Genomic DNA, 16,885 nt, shown 5'->3' with positions numbered 1-16,885 from the left:
ATAATTTTAACGTAGCAGTTTGGGTTTACTCCTCTCTGCCTGCACTTTGGCAGGGGAGAGTGGAGCCTGGCCTGAAGCAAAGCAGTGGACGTGCCCGGCCGCCAGCCCGCTTCTCCTCGGCAGCCGACCCGGCTCTGCCGTGCCGGGGCAGCCACGAGCGCTCCCTCGGGCAGGCTTGGCTCAGAGGAGCAAAACCGCTCCTCTGCTGGGACAGTGCGATCCAGCTCCCCAGCCTGGGTAAGCTGTGAAAGCAAGAGAGTATTTTCCCATGTGACCAAAGCTGTCCGAGGGTTTTTCCTCACACAGACCTGCTGGTGTCCATTGCAAACACACACAACTGCGTTGGATGAGGTTTTAAGCACAGATCAAGCTTTTGAGCATGTTTCTGCTGGTGGTAGCAGGACACAAACTGTGGGGAGCACGCAGGCTGTGAGGTCAGGAAGCCCAGGGCTGCAGGTGACGGACCCAGAGCCTGCCCTCGGTGGAAGCATCTCCACTAACCTACAGGCTCCAAGTCAGGCTTGACGGGACAGAAGCTTCATCTCAAAACTACTATACAGAAACCCCATTTGCTACTTTTTCTGTGGTACAGTTACCAATAACTAATATTATTCAACAACAGAAGAGATTTCTTGTAAACTTCATATTTATTGATTTTTTTGGGACAAATTAGATCTTCTGAATCCCAAAGTGTACATATATATATTTATATATAGCTTTCTCCATAGGGAAAACACATATATCAAAGGAGGAGAGACATTTCTAAAGTGCCCCTTGTTATACAGTACTGAACATGATTTCTAAGAGCATTAGCGTAAATCCGAAGTTTCTGAGCAGGAATGACAGACATGGGGAAAGAAGGGCTGCGGTTTGCTCTTTTCCCCACAGAACAGAAAGAAGTTTGCCGACTTTAAAAAACAAACAGAAAACCCCCAAAGAAATGTTTCTGGTAGCCGTGGAAAAGGCAGATGAGAACGGGGGGACCCAAGACGTCTGGACTAGCTCCCAGGCTGGCCGAGAGGGACAAGCCGTTCTTCAAGTGGAGGCCAACACCGATGAAGGGGTTCAGGCAGAACGGCACTGCAGAACTCCAAGGGGGAGAAGAAAACTGGCAAAGATGTGGGACTTGTACGTGAGCAGGGTACTGACACTGTTACCTTGAAACCATAAGGGAGTAAAAGATGAGGAGGTCAGCAGCATCACCCGTCCATGCAGTAAAGGCCATTCAGTAATTCCCCAGAAAGCTCATTCGCCTGTACCAAATAAAATGGGAACTCTCCTCTCCATCCCCTACACTTTTTACTGTGGAGAACACAGAGCAGCTGTATGCTAGTTACCAGCATCTATCGGGACAAGAAGCCAGCGGGCTTGAGGTGGGAGCAGTTTTCAAAGCAGAAAGTAAGCTGTTGCGCAAAATGCCATGTAAGAAGAGCAGGACCAACCGGGGCGGGCTGATCCCACCGCTCCTGCCAATGCTGGCACACAGGGAACGACGTCGGGGGCACGGAGGGGCTCTCGGCCAACGCTCGTGTGCCAAGCCCCACTTCCCAATCCAGGCTTTTTCTCCTTCAATAAGCTCAGCCACTCTTGACTAGAAATGAGGCTTCCTGCCTCGATTTTATTATTGTATAAGTTGGAACAGTGAAGGAAGGCAGAAAGATGCTTCCTCCCAAGAAGGGAGATGACCCTGTTGCAAATACTGTCTTCAAAGGTTTCTGATAAGGAGCAACTGTCCTGATATCAAACGCTGATCTCGGAAATACTGGTGCACAAAACGCAACGTCCTTGGGAAAGCACCCGCATGCACCAGGAGCCGATAAAGCCCTAGCAGTTCTGCTTCGCCCACGGTGTTAATGGTGCACTAGAAGTGAGAACAATCAATCTGTTTAAATGTGGCTTAAGGATACGGAATCCTTAAAGATTTGTCTATTCTGCTGTAGAAACTGCTAGCAACACGGGCAAGAGCTTCCTAGACTCAAGGATGCAAGAAAGAAAAAAAAAAAAAAAAAAGTGTTAACTACAGAGCAACCCAGGGCTTTATAAAGAGATTTAATGCAATTCTCAGCCATGCCTGCTCAGAAGGCACAATCACGCTTGATCTCTGTTTGCCATAGCTACTCCTGCCTCCAGCACAGTTTCAACCATAGCATGGATGGTATGGAACTGGCAACTGTTCTTAATTAAACCTCTGCCGCTGTTTACAGCAGTCCACAACCAGGCAAAAGTCCCACTGGAGGCAACAGGCATTTTGGGCAGCCTATGGATGATGTTTTCCTGTGGAAGATCTCGACCCAAAACTAAACGTAGCCAGCCAGCACAGTGAAGGTGGGACTGCTCAGCCCCACCTTACCTCCTCCTCTGAACGGGTGTCACTTCTAGAGAGTACCTGGTCAGATGCTAGCAGGGACCATCCTCCATCCTGCCCCAAGGAAACGTCCGCTGGCGACAGCAGGAATTTTGCCTGCATTAAGGACTGCGGAGTATTTGTTTTTAAAAAGAGAGGAAGACAGAAAAGATATCATTAATAGTAGTACTACACAGAAAACCATGCAAGGACCAGAATATTCAGTCAGCAATGAAATACATCCTAAGCAACCTCCCAGGCAGGCTGGCAGGTACCGGCAGAGCCAAACAATATCCCTCCTCCCGTGACTCCACGGGAGTTTGCCACTGACTTCAGTGAGAGCTGACCTAACCACCGGAAAGGATGAACAAGAGGGTCACTTAGGATGAGGGGTTGTTCTTTGGTGCACGTCTCACCGTAGTCTGTAAGACACAAGTTATACATACTGATCTCCTGGAGTATACCGTTATCCTGTACAAGACTAGATTTAGGTTTTTTCTCCCAAAGAAAGAAAGATGTCAAAACTGCTTGCACTTTGGAAGATACCACACCCACATTTATCCCTTTTCTAATCCATCGACTCCCACACTAAAACATGGTCAGTTCAGGAACAAACTAACAAAGAAAATTAACCCATGCAGCAAATCTACATAATTTCTGTTGGTCATCCTGTCCCAGGTTCCACTCTATCAGGCCAGATAAAGATATTGCAAGTTGCCAGCACAAAATATCTGTCTCTGCAAAACAAAACTGAACCCAAGAAACCTGGAGGCTTGGGACTGGCGGAAGGAATCCTGAAAGGAGGAGTGCCATGCACAGAGATCTGCAAAATCAGTTATTGCATCAGCAAAACCAAGCCAAAAGAAAAAACAACCCCCCCCAAAAAACGTCCAAACAGAACATTGTCAACCATTAAAATAATAAAAAACATTATTTTTTTGACATAGCTATAAAAATCAAGTCATTTATAAGACTGCAACAAAGAAGTCCAGTTGTGTATTCTTTTTCCTTTTATTAGACAGGACAGAGAATTTCCTTAAAATGCCATAACAAGTCACAGTGATTTTAGATGTTTTTTTGAAATGTAATATATTGATGGGAAATACCTTTAACATGGTTTAACTTTTTTTTTTTTTGTCACTGTATGTGTACCCTGGTCCACCAAACCATCTATCTTAAAGTTTCTTGTTTAGAGAGGACACTCTGTCTTCTTCCTCCAAAAATGAATTTTGTCTTATAATCCTGCAAAATAATCAACCTTACAAAAGGCCTTCTTCAAATGTTATATTTATATATATATGTATATACATATATATACACACACATACACACATATATATAAATATAGACTTCTATGATTTTTTTTTCCCATTCTACGCAATGTCTCAATGAAGAGATCAGCAATTTTTATTCTACAAAGAAGCAACACATAAAAGGGGAAAATTAAAGTCTTAAGAACATCATATCCATATTTCACTGATTACACATAAAAGGAAAAAAAATCACCATGAACAACTGTCTTTGAAGTTTTCTCAGATTAGCAGAATTCAAGTGCAGAGAGGCCCCGTCTCTCGCTGCCAGCGGCAGGCTGGTTACTGGGCGGCTGAGGGCAGCCCAGCCCCGCATCCCGCCAGTCGGCATTTTCTGTACTTCCCTCCCGTGGAGTCAGACGTGGTTGGAATGTATGGAGTTTAGGAAAGGTTCCCAACAAAGACCTCGCTGTCGGACGATCCCCTCTAGGCCAGCTTCAGTGTGCTCACTGGGAATGATGGCATGGTTACCATAGTCACCGGATTTAGGACCGTTTGCCCAACTAACTGCGGGTGATGGACAACTTGGGTTCCTACAGCAGGCTTGGCCATCACCGCTGGCTGGCCAAGGTTTGTGGTTCCGTTCACTTGCTGGTGCGAGATCGTGTGAGCGATGTGGCTCACCACGGGCTGGCTGACAGCCACGGGCTGAGGGTAGATGGGCAGCTGCTGGCCGAGGTGGGCCATGTGGTTGATGGTGGCTGGGTGCACAGTGATGTGGCCGATAGGCTGAGCAGCAGTGGTAAGTTGCACAGGGCTGGACGTGGAAGGTGCAATGTGAGCAATGTGCTTGGTCTGTGGACCCTGAATCACGTGGTTGACAGTCTGAATGACCGAAGCGTGGGTAGTGGCGGTGTGGGCAATAACAGTCGATTGCACTGTCGAAGCCGCCACGATGTGAGTCTGTGCAGGGACGATCGCCTGCGGCTGGACCAGTGCTTGTGTCTGGATGGGAGGCTGCGTGTGGGCTGGGGTTTGCTTCTGCTGGATGGACAGGTGCTGAGGCAGAACTGCCGGGTGGTGAGAAGCAGCGTTTGAAGGGACGGCTTTCAGGAGCTCTGGGTGCTGGCGCTGGGTTAGTTTTGGTAATGAGTTCACTGGCCTGTCATCTTCCATGTCTTCATCCATGTTGTCTTCACCCTCTGGAAAAAATGAAAGGAAGAAACTCCCATAAAAAAGAAAGCAGAGCACGAACTGGACTAACCAGCCTCCCTAAAAGGCAGCGCAGGTGGAAGAGACAACAGCAGGAGGAGTCACTGAGCTATGGGCAGGCAGCACGGCACGGCACAGCACGGCACAGCACGGCACAGCACGCTCCACCGCGCCCCAGTGGGGCAGCACACCCCTCTCCTCCCTGCCTGGGGGCCAAGGACCTGGAACCAGGCCGGCATGACTAGCTCGAAGCCCCAGCTAAAGAGGGGTGCTCACAACAGGCTGAGAGAGCTCGCTCGGGGCTGAGAGATCTCGCTCAGTGGGCAAGGGAAGCAAAGTGAGCAGAGGCAGACAGAGAGCACCTGCGCTGAACTCCGTCTGGGCTGAAGAGGGCTCCTTCTGGGAAGAGGATCGGGGCTTCCTTTCCTGTCCAGTTGTTCCACCGATCGGTACCACCCCTTCTGCTCCCAGAGCAGGAAGGAAACAGCCATGGAGAAACATGGCAGCAAGCTCCTCATCTGGTTCTGGAAAATGGACTCTCATCCAGTCCAGGAACTAACGAAGCAATGCAGGAACATGCTGACCCTGCGGAGATCAGCAAGACGAGCCATGCAGTGGAGATTAAAAATCTCAGAAGATACAGAAGCAGGAGGAAAACCAGGGAAGACACTTCCCTTTTGCAAGCTCTGTGGTTAGTAGTAGCTTGAAGCGATCATTTTCAGCAGAAGCCAGCTGGAGAGGTGAACGGCTGACGCTCCTATTGACAAAGCACTCCTACTCTCAACTTCCACCAGCCTACACTTGGAGTCTGCGAGTATGTTCAAAGGTGATGAGCCCAATACAAGCCTGAGCAAACCAGAAAACTCAGGTTTTCCCTTCCTGGAACGCGCTGTATCATCTGCCTGGAGTGCCAAGAGCAAACGTTGTCAGAATTTGAAGGAACTGCTGCAAATGGTTACATACTGCTACAGCCTCCTCATCTCTGGAAAGGAAAGCACTGTATGTCCACGGACTGCCTATTCTTCCTGCTGCAGATCACTGGTATGAAGAAAAGCATGCACTCTCCTATCTCACCAAAACTTCTTAATGGGAACAGCACGTCAGATAGTCGTTAGTATTTCATCTCCACTGCAAATCCTTTTCACGCAACGTGAAAGCTCATTAAGTTGTTCAAATGCTCTGCCGATCCTTCCTGTACCAATTCCTTCTTCTCTACGTGGCTGAACACCCTCCCACATCCGCGCACAAATACATCAGGATGCTCACGCGCCACTCAGTTCTAACGCGCAGGGATGCATAGCTGTGCAAGAGGAAAACTCAGTTTTGAAAGCAGGGATCTCCACGTGAGGTATCAGCAGATTGACTGTGCAAATCTGCACTTCGTGTCTACCTAATGTTGATGCACGATTTTCAGTTTACTTTACACAAGCGGTAGTGTATGATTAGGCCAACGTCAATGATTACAAACCACTTGGAAACATTTTACGTTATTCTGAACTCAAAGAAACCTTGATGGTGCTAAATGAAGATCACCACCACGATGATATAAGTGTGTCAGTGACATACAGTGATTATTACAAGAAGAGAATAATTACGGGTACCTGATGCTGTCGAGGTAGATGCCTGGTCATCCTCTGGCTGAACTGTCTGTCGAATAATTCTGTCAATCTCCAAGATGTCCATCCACTGGCTCAGCTCATTCTTCAATTCGGCCAGTCGCTGCTGGGTAGCAATCTTCTCTCTTGCCAGCCGCTCCATCTCATGTTCATATTCTTTTTCCTTTCGCTTCAAAGTCTAAAGACAGAGGGAAGACAAAGAAATATAAGGACAACAAAGACAAGTATAATCTACACTAACCTGGTCACTCCCATGACCAGCTCGGGGTTTTTTTATTTTATTACCAGTTATGCTGGTGTAAAACATGTTCAGATATAGTTATGCCCTTCAAATTTGGGCAGAAAGGGAAAGGACAAGAGCTGGCCACAAAAATCTAAAGGGTTACTTTGGCCAACCACTTTCTGAAGGAAAACTGATGAACTTCCAAAACTGAAATGCTTAACCAGATCAGGTGTGAGTCCCGTGGGCTCCAGGGGTAAATTTAAAGCCTAGAATTCCTCAGGAAAAGCTGTAAGGCTTTCTCTCCAAAAAAAAAAAAAAAAAAAAGTATTTCTGCCATTCTAAAGACAGAAAATGAAATCTTCTTCCTGCTTTCTTCTCTTTTGCTCTAACCTCCCCAACAAAACTAAAAAAATAAGAACCAAGAGTGCTGAACTATGACTAGGACTCATATCTGTAATGTGGAAGCCAGACCCTTCCCAGTACAGCACTTCCACCCTGCTCACTTTCTAAGCTAAACACAGGACATCGACGGTACGTGTGTGCAAACACTGGCCAGAAAGAACCTCTGTAAGGACACCAACAAATGACTCAGGGATGCAGAGCACTTGTGGACCACGAAGCAGACTGTCCGAGGTCCCAGACAGGTATTTGTTGGAGGAGCAGCAACATAAACTGGGACCCTCTGTTCACTCCTCTCTTCTGTTTCAGCCCAAGGAAGCTCCTTGTTGGACTTCAACATCTGTTTAGAGCGACAGGGTCAGTACTCAGTTCCCAACATCGGCCTCACCTGCCTTGTGAAATATTTGAAGAGGATTAAGGCTTATCGCAGACCGGTGGGAAGGTGCAAAGGGGAGGGAAACGGGTGCAGTCCCCTCTGATCGTCAGGCGAGAGGACGAGACCACCGTCAGCCACTCGGAGAGTGGGGCTATGGAGTTTTTACTACATACACCCGTTTCCAAGCATCCCTAAGGCAAGGAAGCATCTACACAGAGAGCAGTGCTCCTGCACAGCAACGGACTGCTGGCCCACAGCTTGAGAAAGGTGGAAGAAACCCCACATCCCGGCACAAAGATAGAAACCATGTGCAGAAAACTCTGCTCTTACGCAGGAAGATAACACCACAGGCGTATTGAAGTATTTCAAAGACAAGGTGCATAGGAAGAGATAGAATCTTTTACTAAACCAACTGACAGTAGCTGGGGAAAAAAGACAAGCTTCGGGCGCACAAGCCCAAGTAGGTCTACACAAAATCACGGCACATTCCTGGAACGAGCACATAAATCATGGAGAGAGGGGGAACTTTTACATGGCCAGAAGAAAAGAAAAAGCACAAGTACTAATTAGCTTCTGAGCAACACTCACCACGCCAAGAGCTCCTGACCTACCAGAGATGGCTAAGAGCTGACAACACCCTGCGTCACGGGGGAAATCCTGAAGTCAAATGCGAAGGAACAGTATATGTCCTCCTCTTCTGCTAATGCCCACCCAGCGCTGCAAATCTGGTATGTTCATTGGCAGGGAAGGGAGGAGATGCTGCATCAGTCAGCACAGTACACAAAAATGCCAAACGCTACCCAATACTATTCCTGGGAAATATAAACCTCATAGATCTGATGGGGCTCAATTACTGAGCAGTGCAGCAGCAGAACAATAGCCAGTAGTGTAGCACTGAATAGTAACAGGATAGAGAACCTGTTCCCCTCCGCCCAAGTCAGCACTTACTATAAGCATTTAAGAGACAAAACAAGTGAAATCTGCAGAACCGTGTACAGCCTGTCTATTTTCTGAAGTTGGGTTTCACCATTGGGAATGTGAATCACATACACACTTCTGAAAATACCAGCTATACAGACCTCCACAGAGCCTGCACAAATGCTCTTTTTCACTCACTGCTGGCAGGCATCAAATTTAAAAACAAACTTTATACTTAGCAAAGCGGCAGAGGATCAGACTCATGATCTTCTGAATATGTGCTCTTTACTCCCCTCTCAAGTGCTCCAGGACAACTGCAGTCAGAAGCTGACCTCAAGCTCATGCGTTTCAACAGTTCTGCTGGTCTTTTATCTCAAAAGTTAGCCAGGAATAACTTTAAAGCCTGTTCAGCCCGGCCTTTAATTCAGCCTAGGGCAACAGGACGACTAGAATAACTCCTGCCTTCTTACAGAAAAGTAAAATGAAAAAGAAAAAGTACCTTTGTCCTGATAATAACAAAAAAGGAAGTATTTTTAAAATGGCCAAGCAAGGCATTTTAGCAGGGCACAATCATTCTGGATGTGTAAATGGAGACAACTCCTCTCAACAGGGCTTATGCTTTGCCTCCTGGCACAGCTGGCTTTAGCTCAGCTAAAAGCCTCTCGAAACGGACAGTTTTCAGGCAAAGGGGGCAGTTCTGCCTCTCTCGCTACTTTTTAAACCATAAGCAGGCAGCAGATATGCCAAGTCCTCAATACCAAGGTTTTATACTGGGAAAGCCCGGCAGACCTGTAGCCTACAGCAGTGAGAGGAGTTCCTGGGACAGCAGGGTGTCTGCAGCAGGGAAGGTCTTTTGGTGCAGGAGATGCACGTAAGCAGGCACGGGGACTCCCGGGACGCCCAGCTCTGCACCAGCGCTGACTTCTAGCCTGGAGACGGTGTTTAGATCCGTATGTGGCTGAAGCCAAAAGCCATATGCTAGTTAATGTCTGTTATCCTACTGAGGGCGGCCGAAGCGTTTTGCCTGACCCAGAAAACGCAGTAATGCTCCATGTGTGCTTTGATCTCCTTGCAGCCGACGGGATGTGCGTGGGAGAGGGCAAAGCTGAGGCAACGAGGAAGGTGCACACTCCTGTGCTCAGGTTTAAATATGCAAGAAAAGAACTCGTCTGAATGTCCTCCTCTTTACTGTCTCATCAGGAAAGAAGCAAGTAGGAGAAAGCCCGAGACTAAAATCACTGCATACAGACAGGAGCCCGGCCCCTCTCTGCAGCATTTCTCTCCAAGCACGTTCTCCATGTGGTTACTCACAGGGCACGAGAACGGAAGGACAGAATACAGTAACACAGCTTTCCAGGAAGCGTAAGAAAGAAATCCACACAGCCTCAGCACCCATATCGTGTGCAGCACAAGCATATTCAAGCAGATTTGGCTTCCTTCCCTGCTGCGAGAGAAGACTCCCAGCACCAGGGGAAAGCACGACTATGAGGTATGGGAGGGCAGCTGGTAATTAGTTACAAATGTTTTAATTACCGAAAAGGCAGGCAAACCCTTAGCAAGCACCAGGACGAGTCTCCCAGCGAGCAGGGTCAGGGAGCTCGCTCTCCGGGTGCTCCACTCCTCCAACACAGGCTTCAGGACGTGGCACTGCTCCCATCCCAGCGCCGCTCCAAGCCTGGCCCCCACCGGCTCTGCCTCCCTCTGCGCTGCCGGCAGCCCCAGCCCTCCCCGCGCTGGGGAACGGCTTGACGGGGTGCCAGCTCCCGGCAGCCACTCTCCCTGCCGCGACCGCACTCTCCTCCCGGGGCTCCTGCAAACAGCCCCCCCAGCCGGGGTGCTGGCAGGCTGGGTGCTCTCCCAGGGGAGCGCTAGGGCGGCTGGAGGAGCAGATGGGCTGGAGCCTCTGCTGGCACCGGTAATCTTTCAAAAACTATTCTAGGATGCAATTCACTGTGGCTCGCTTGGTAAAGACGGATCTCCCGGCTGAGCTGCTACTTGGCCTAATAATGAACTCGGTGTGATTAACCGGAGCCTTGCAGCTCCCCTGCAAGCACTGCCCCGCTGTCTGTGGGACCTGGCCTTGCAGGGCACAGACCCCGCCAGGCTCTGCAGGGGCTGTGTGCGTGCCCTGCATCTGAAGCTGAGCCTGGGAGCAGGAACAGACCTGACCTTGACCCGCCGGCCTCTGTGCAGCAGCCACAGGAACCTGCGGAGAGGGCACAAGGAGTAGCCACCCTCCTGCCTTCGTACTTCTTCCCACCAGTGACAGGTATGGAAGAGGGTGGGCGCACGTCTCCCTGTGTCCCCTCTGACCAGCATCACCAGCAGCCCCTCAGACAGACGGCTATCTGGCATCTGCCCACCGACAGGTTATTTTCTGCAAATCATCCTGCCCACGTCAGGTGCCAGAAAGTCCACAGCAACAGACAAACCTTAGTCATTCCGACTTTGCTCACCTACCTACTCCCAAACACAAAACACCTTTAGAGACACACACTGGTCTCTAGTACATTTTTTCCAAAACAGGGATTTCTTACAACATCAGCAGTATCACAACAGATCCTACGCAATGAACAAAAAAAAAAAGCCACACCAGTTTTAAAAGAAGCAGCAGCCACACAGACACTCCTTTCACCAAACCCAAACCTTTGGGATCTTCCAGCAGAATTGGCATGTAAGGCTAGAACCGAAATGGACAGAGGGGACCCTGAAGCTACATACAGCAAAATAGCTGATTAAGAATGGAATTTCAATAAAAGGAATTAATACAAACGCCTGACCACCTGTCTTTCAGGATCCGAAATTTCCCTCAAGCAGAGGCACGTGTGTCTGGGGCAGCTGCAGGTCAGTAACTGCCATCCGACCCGCTTCCCAGGCCGCTGGGAATGGCAATGGCAAGGGCTCTGGTAAGGTGCTGGTACCTGGGATAACAATTAAGCTGCCTGCCAAGATCCTGACGGATACACTTGCCCAGGTTTCACCTTGGCCTGAAGACTCAAACCCTTGTTCCTGAATTCCCTGCCCAGCAGATGCTGTTTGCCTTTGCACTGTTTTGCTGTCTCTCTCAGGACATGGTCCCCACAGCAGGGGACACGTCTGGAGTCCCCCAGACTCCTGAAGTCACTACTTTAAGGATGGTGGCACCAAAAGGTGAGAAATCCTGAGGAGAGTTCAAACCGAATGGCGTTGCCTGTCAGAGGAGGAAACCAGCTTAGCAGGCAAGAGGACTCACCAGCACGCGCCTTTGCCATTGCAGATATTGGCAGCTGTAACCAAGGTAGCTGGAGTCCCTCCTCCCAAGGTTAAGCTGCATCTGGAACACTACAGTATTAAAAAACCAAACTATCCCAACCTCGTAATTGTAAGCAATTGACCAAAAATTCCTGCCACATACCAAGCAGCTCAACAAGCACCCGGGCATCGCAGGACCGGCAGCAGACTCCTCTCTCATCACAGCAGTCCCTTCACTTGCAGAGACAATATGGGCTCACGGACAGCTGAGGTCTAGCACAAGCCCATGGTTAGCAAACCCTGTGTCCAGGCTTGGAGTCCCTGTTGCAGCGCTGATCTTGCAGCTAGACTTCAATAATTGTTGTTAAAACCCTCTGCCCCCCTTCCCTTCTGTATCTACTGCAGCTTTAGGCTGAGAGATACTAGGAGAGATGAAAGTCTGTGTGATTTCAAAGTTTACCTGACTTAAAATTATCTGAATAAGAAACAGTTAAAAAAAAAAAAAATCCAGACAAGTTTCCTCCAGATAGGCAGTTCTGTGCTTCCTGAGTTTTCTGCTTAGCCTAGATTCACGTTTTGTCATGGATTTAGTCCCTGGCGAGGGTGAGGACCTGTGCACATCCAGAGAAAGGGCTAAGGGAAAGCCTGCTGCGTGGGCAGCCACTGCCCGGGCTCTCACCGTGCACTGGTCCCTCCCTGCACGCAGTGCCACGCCGCAGTTTGGGAAGCCTACGCCGATCTCACGGAGCCGGTCAGAGCAGACCCAGTGCCCTTTCCTTCTTCTGCACCCAGCCAGCACCGCTGCCACCCCACACGTCCGTGTTTAACCAGAGAAGCAGCACAGAGACAGGATCACGCCTGCAGCTGCCTGGTGCAAAATCCTTCACTTAACCTGGTTCATGAAATACTGATCCTGTTTCTTCACAGTGGAAAAGTCACTGAAGTTCTCTGCATTCCTGTTTTCCCACTTCCTCAGGGTGGCAAGGACCGACGGGCACTGGGAGCTGCAAACTGCTGAAGAAGGCCAGGTGTAGCCATCCACAGTTTTGGTTCCCAGTTCTGTACAAAGCAGCGGGGCTCTCGCAACCCAAAGCCGCCGAGACTTATCTGAGCGCAATCCACGAGTACCAAAGGCGGCAGCATGGTCTCCACCAGCTCAACAGACACGCTCCCTGCCCCAAGACTGCTCTTTTCCAAGCAACACGCTTCAGCACAGACCCTTCTCCTTATGTTTGTGCAGCGATGATTGTAGGATTTCTTTTTTTAATGTTAAGAAATTGGAAGCCTTGGTTGCCCAGGCAACTTTTACTCCACAGCGTAAGGAAGCTATAGAAGCTGCAACTTTAAAATGGATTTATTTTTCACTTTTATGCACTTAAAAAAATTCCACAAGAGCATCACCTACCAGAGCCAATAAACCCTGATCCTGATGTGGGGGAAACTGATCTACCCCAGGAAGAAATCATGGGTTTCCTCATTTTCATGTGAATCCATCCAGGGCTTTTGCAAATCAGCTGCTGGCTCTGTTGAAAACGAGTTGATCATTTCACTCCGCACATTTACAGTTTAACTTGCAGTTTAACCTAACCACACGTGAAATAGGGAGCTGAGGCCAAATAAAGCGCACGCTAACCGTTTCCTGCAGGGATCAGCCTCCCTGCAAGAACAATTTTGAACGTGAAAGCTGTATTTAAAAGGTACTTCAACCACATAGCCAGACACGTCAGTGAGTGTGTAATACCAGAGGGGTCCCACAGGACACACGCCTGAGTGTGAAGCAGAGAGCAAGTCCTTTGCTCAGCAACGCCTGCAGAGGACCAAGGGCCTGGGACCCGGCTCTGACCGTAACCCCCTCCAGCGCAGTCACCACCCGCACTGCGCGGAGCGGCTGCTGCTACCATATGTGGGTGAAAACGGTGACAAGGAAGCAAGGGCAGTGGTGAACAGTCCTTTCGTCTTCTATTTAAACTGCAGTGACCAAATTAAAATCCGTATGTGGGTTTGCTTTCGCTCCCCATATCTGATTCTCCTCCTTTACATGTAGCCGTCGGCTTCAAAGCAGCCTTTACCCACATGGATTATCGAAGCCAGATCAGCACAACTGCAGTGGCAGCAAACGCCCGATGCAACACCAGTTGTAACGTTTTGCTCCTTTGGGCCCGCTCTTCTCGCTGTTTCAGAGCTGCTATTTGGTCCTTGCGTGCATCCCAGATGCCATTATTTGGTAAACAAACCAGACACAAACTGCTGTTGTCACTACGCAGCACCAGCCCTTTGTCACTGTAAAGAATTTTCCATTTTATAGCTGGCTGTAATTAAATTGCCTATTCTTATGTCAAGATTGAAAATAATGCCCCCAATGCTTTCTCTTGCCTCAAGAATAATGCTAGCCTTGTAGTTGGCATTAGTGAGGTTTAAAAGGTCTTATTAAAAAGCTCCCCTTATAAACATTATACTAGCAATTTAAAAAACACACTTTCAATTATGAGCTTTTCCAAAAGTGTACTTCAGTTGTTGTGTTCTATTACATGATTACTGTAATCTATTACTGATTAGAAATTCCTCATCAATGAGCAATAATGAAGGTGATTTGCCATTTTGAACCAGATTCTTCAACTCTTTACTACTGGGATCGCAGCCGCTGCGGCAAACCAGAAGCTGCTGGGCCAGGGGAGGTCCCTGAGCAGCAATCCCACCTGCAGGACCTCCACGCGATTCGGAACAGACCTGACCCAGCCAGTCGGGCTTTCCGCTGCTGTAAAGAGTGCCGATTCCTACATATAGTGGGAAAAAAGCTAAATCCTAAGGAAAGGAACTTATCCTTGCAGGGACTGCCACAGTGCAACAGATCTACAGCACAAGTAGCCCACCAGCCTGTTCCCACAAATGTTGCAACCAGAAACATCAGAAGACAGAGGGATGCTGAGGAACCTGCAGCCCCCAAAGAGCCCCAGCCCCCAAGACTCTGTTGGCAGAGATGCCACGCTCACCTGAGTACTTTGGGGTTTTGCATTAGTTATATCAACTTCAGGTATTCCTACTTTGAATCGCGCTACATTTTCGATGAAGTTCTTCAGGTGCGACGAGCAGTTTGTTTAAAGCCCAGCATCTAGAGAATCGCTCGCCCCAACTCAACCCCACCTGCTGCAATGAAGGCGAGCCCAGAAAAGCAAGGAAACCGCGAGCTGGTTCCCCCCACGGCATCAGGCCGGTGTCTCCAGCCTCCGCAGCGAGCGCGGACACCAGCGGCGGCTGCCTGCGCCAGCAAGGGTGACGGCACCCACCAGAGCCTGCCTGCAAAGGACCCGCTCCTGCGCCCGGGACCTCCGGGACCTGAGCTCCCGCCGATGCCAACAGCCCCTCAGTCTGCAGAAAGCAGCACCGGCCAGGATCGGGCCATCGGCAGAGCTAACAGTGGTACCTCTCCTTCTGCTTGTGTGAAACCCCGGCCGGTTGCCACGGGAACCAAAGCCCTGGTTTCCATGGTAACTGCTTCATTCGGCTGGCTCTTGGAGACGAAATCCCGCAGCGGTGCCGGGTGCGCTAGCCTGGTATCACCGACTGGAAAATACAGGTCGCGGCACACAGTACCACCGCCGCAGCTGACGTCGCTGCGGCACCGCTGCCGCCCCACTGAACTCACCCACGTGCAGCTACAGCCAGACCGTCTGTACTACGGCAGTTTCCCCGCGGGTTTTCCCGAGAGCTTTTGCTCGCTATGACAGTCTCGCTTTCCCCAGATACGACGTAAAATCACGACGGGCTCGACCCAAGGTTCCGAGATGTTACCGCAAAGTGCTCGGCACCGGGGGAAGTGTGGGGAAGGGCCCCACGGTGACCAGTTCTCGGCGGAGAAGCGTCAGCTTGTGCGTTGAGGGAGGGGGAGAGCAGGACAAGGACTTGGGCTACCACCGTTTGTGCACCGGTTTCAGCCTCCTCAGCTCTCAAAGCTAACACTCTACAGGAGCACTAAAACCAAAATAAAACTCGCGAGGTGAAACAGAGACCATCCCACAGCCCTCGCGGGTCTCGCCCCCAGCGCCCTGCAGCAGGCCGACGCGCTCGTGGGCACGGCTGCTACCCTGCAGAGCCTTCAAAGGGGCCGAGGCCACCTGCAGCGCGGGGGGAAGCCCTGGGCGCAGGTCTGCCCGCAGACACACAGCCGCGACGGGTCATTTGCCAGCAGCCTCGTGACCCGGCCCTTCCGCGCGTTCAGCCCCCGGCCCGGAAGGCAGCCGGAGCGCGCTGCGGCGTTCTGGGAAGCGATGTCACCCTCGCACGCACGCGGCGAGCAGGGCGACGTCAGCGAACCAGCAAGTCGTTTGCTGCAGAGGCTGCACCGGCCCTTCTGCAAGTACAGGAGAAGAGCGCTGGGCAGGGGCTCGTCATCACCACCCTTCTGTGCACCCACCACCGCTCAGTCTAGCTGCAAGGGAAGAGATGAATACCTAGCTGGAAGTACTTCACGGAATGGGAAATCTGCCTGGAGCAGAGAAATCATGGCAAAATGAGAACATGGATTGTTATTTACATTTATTATTTGCATTGTTAGCGCTTCAGACTCCTGATTAAAAAAAAAAAAAAGACATTGGGACATAATCTCTGGAACAAAAATACATCTGAAGCATGGCTATTTGCAGGGGCCTTGCAGAAGAGGACCCAGCCTCCTGAAGCACCGCGCTCTGGACAAAGTACAAACCAGTTACTAGGGTAGAGGGTAGGAAGAATCCAAATCAGGAAGCCAAAGAATAAATTCAGAAAAAGACAAAAGCAAGCAGCAAATGACTGGAACACACAGTACAAACATGAGCCAGGGAAAGGCACAGCCACGTCCAGGGCCAATCACCAAAACCATGCTGGCTTCTACCAGTTCAGCAGATCTGTTTTACTCCTTGATGCGACTTTCAAGGTTAAGGGAAAGCCAATGTTAAAAAAAAAAAAGTATTATCTGCAATGAGTAGTTGTTAAGTTTGATTGTGTGTTTTCCTTTTTTTTTTTTTTTTTTTTTAAAATCGCTATCATTCAGGAAATGTGAGACATTTTCAATGATGCTAATGGATTCTGGATGCCCAAATACCCCAAAATACTGTGGTGTTTGTTATTCGGAAAATTATCCCAAACAAATTATTTTCATTTGGTGTGGGAAATGTATCTCTGGTATAACTGTAATTATTTTCTGCAAGCAAAAATAAAGCGTGCTGCATTTCAGTGAGTGATGATTATTAACGACAACTGCTGGATGCGGGACCCTCGCAGGCGTTTCCTGAGCCGACGTGACGATGTACAGACAGCAGTTCCGGAGGGCAAAAAGCAGTG

General features: G+C 49.6%; 1 protein-coding gene across 2 annotated transcripts in view; it reads right to left on the bottom strand.

Moving 5' to 3' along the window:
• Positions 1-3,977: 3,977 nt before the first annotated feature.
• Positions 3,978-16,885, bottom strand: part of MNT (MAX network transcriptional repressor) — a gene marked incomplete at its 5' end in the record, with an annotated part of 43,436 nt that continues 30,528 nt past the window's right edge. For both annotated transcript variants that reach the window (XM_082008499.1, XM_082008500.1), the window contains 2 exons: positions 3,978-4,796; positions 6,408-6,600. In XM_082008499.1, coding sequence (XP_081864625.1) covers positions 4,081-4,796; positions 6,408-6,600 — 909 coding nt within the window. In that variant the 3' untranslated portion in view covers positions 3,978-4,080. The remainder of the gene's footprint in view (positions 4,797-6,407; positions 6,601-16,885) is intronic.

The sequence above is a fragment of the Phaethon aethereus genome (assembly GCF_964289735.1).
Source record: "Phaethon aethereus genome assembly, chromosome: 19".
NCBI classification, from domain to species: domain Eukaryota; kingdom Metazoa; phylum Chordata; class Aves; order Phaethontiformes; family Phaethontidae; genus Phaethon; species Phaethon aethereus.
This window is presented reverse-complemented; position numbering and strand designations above follow the sequence as displayed.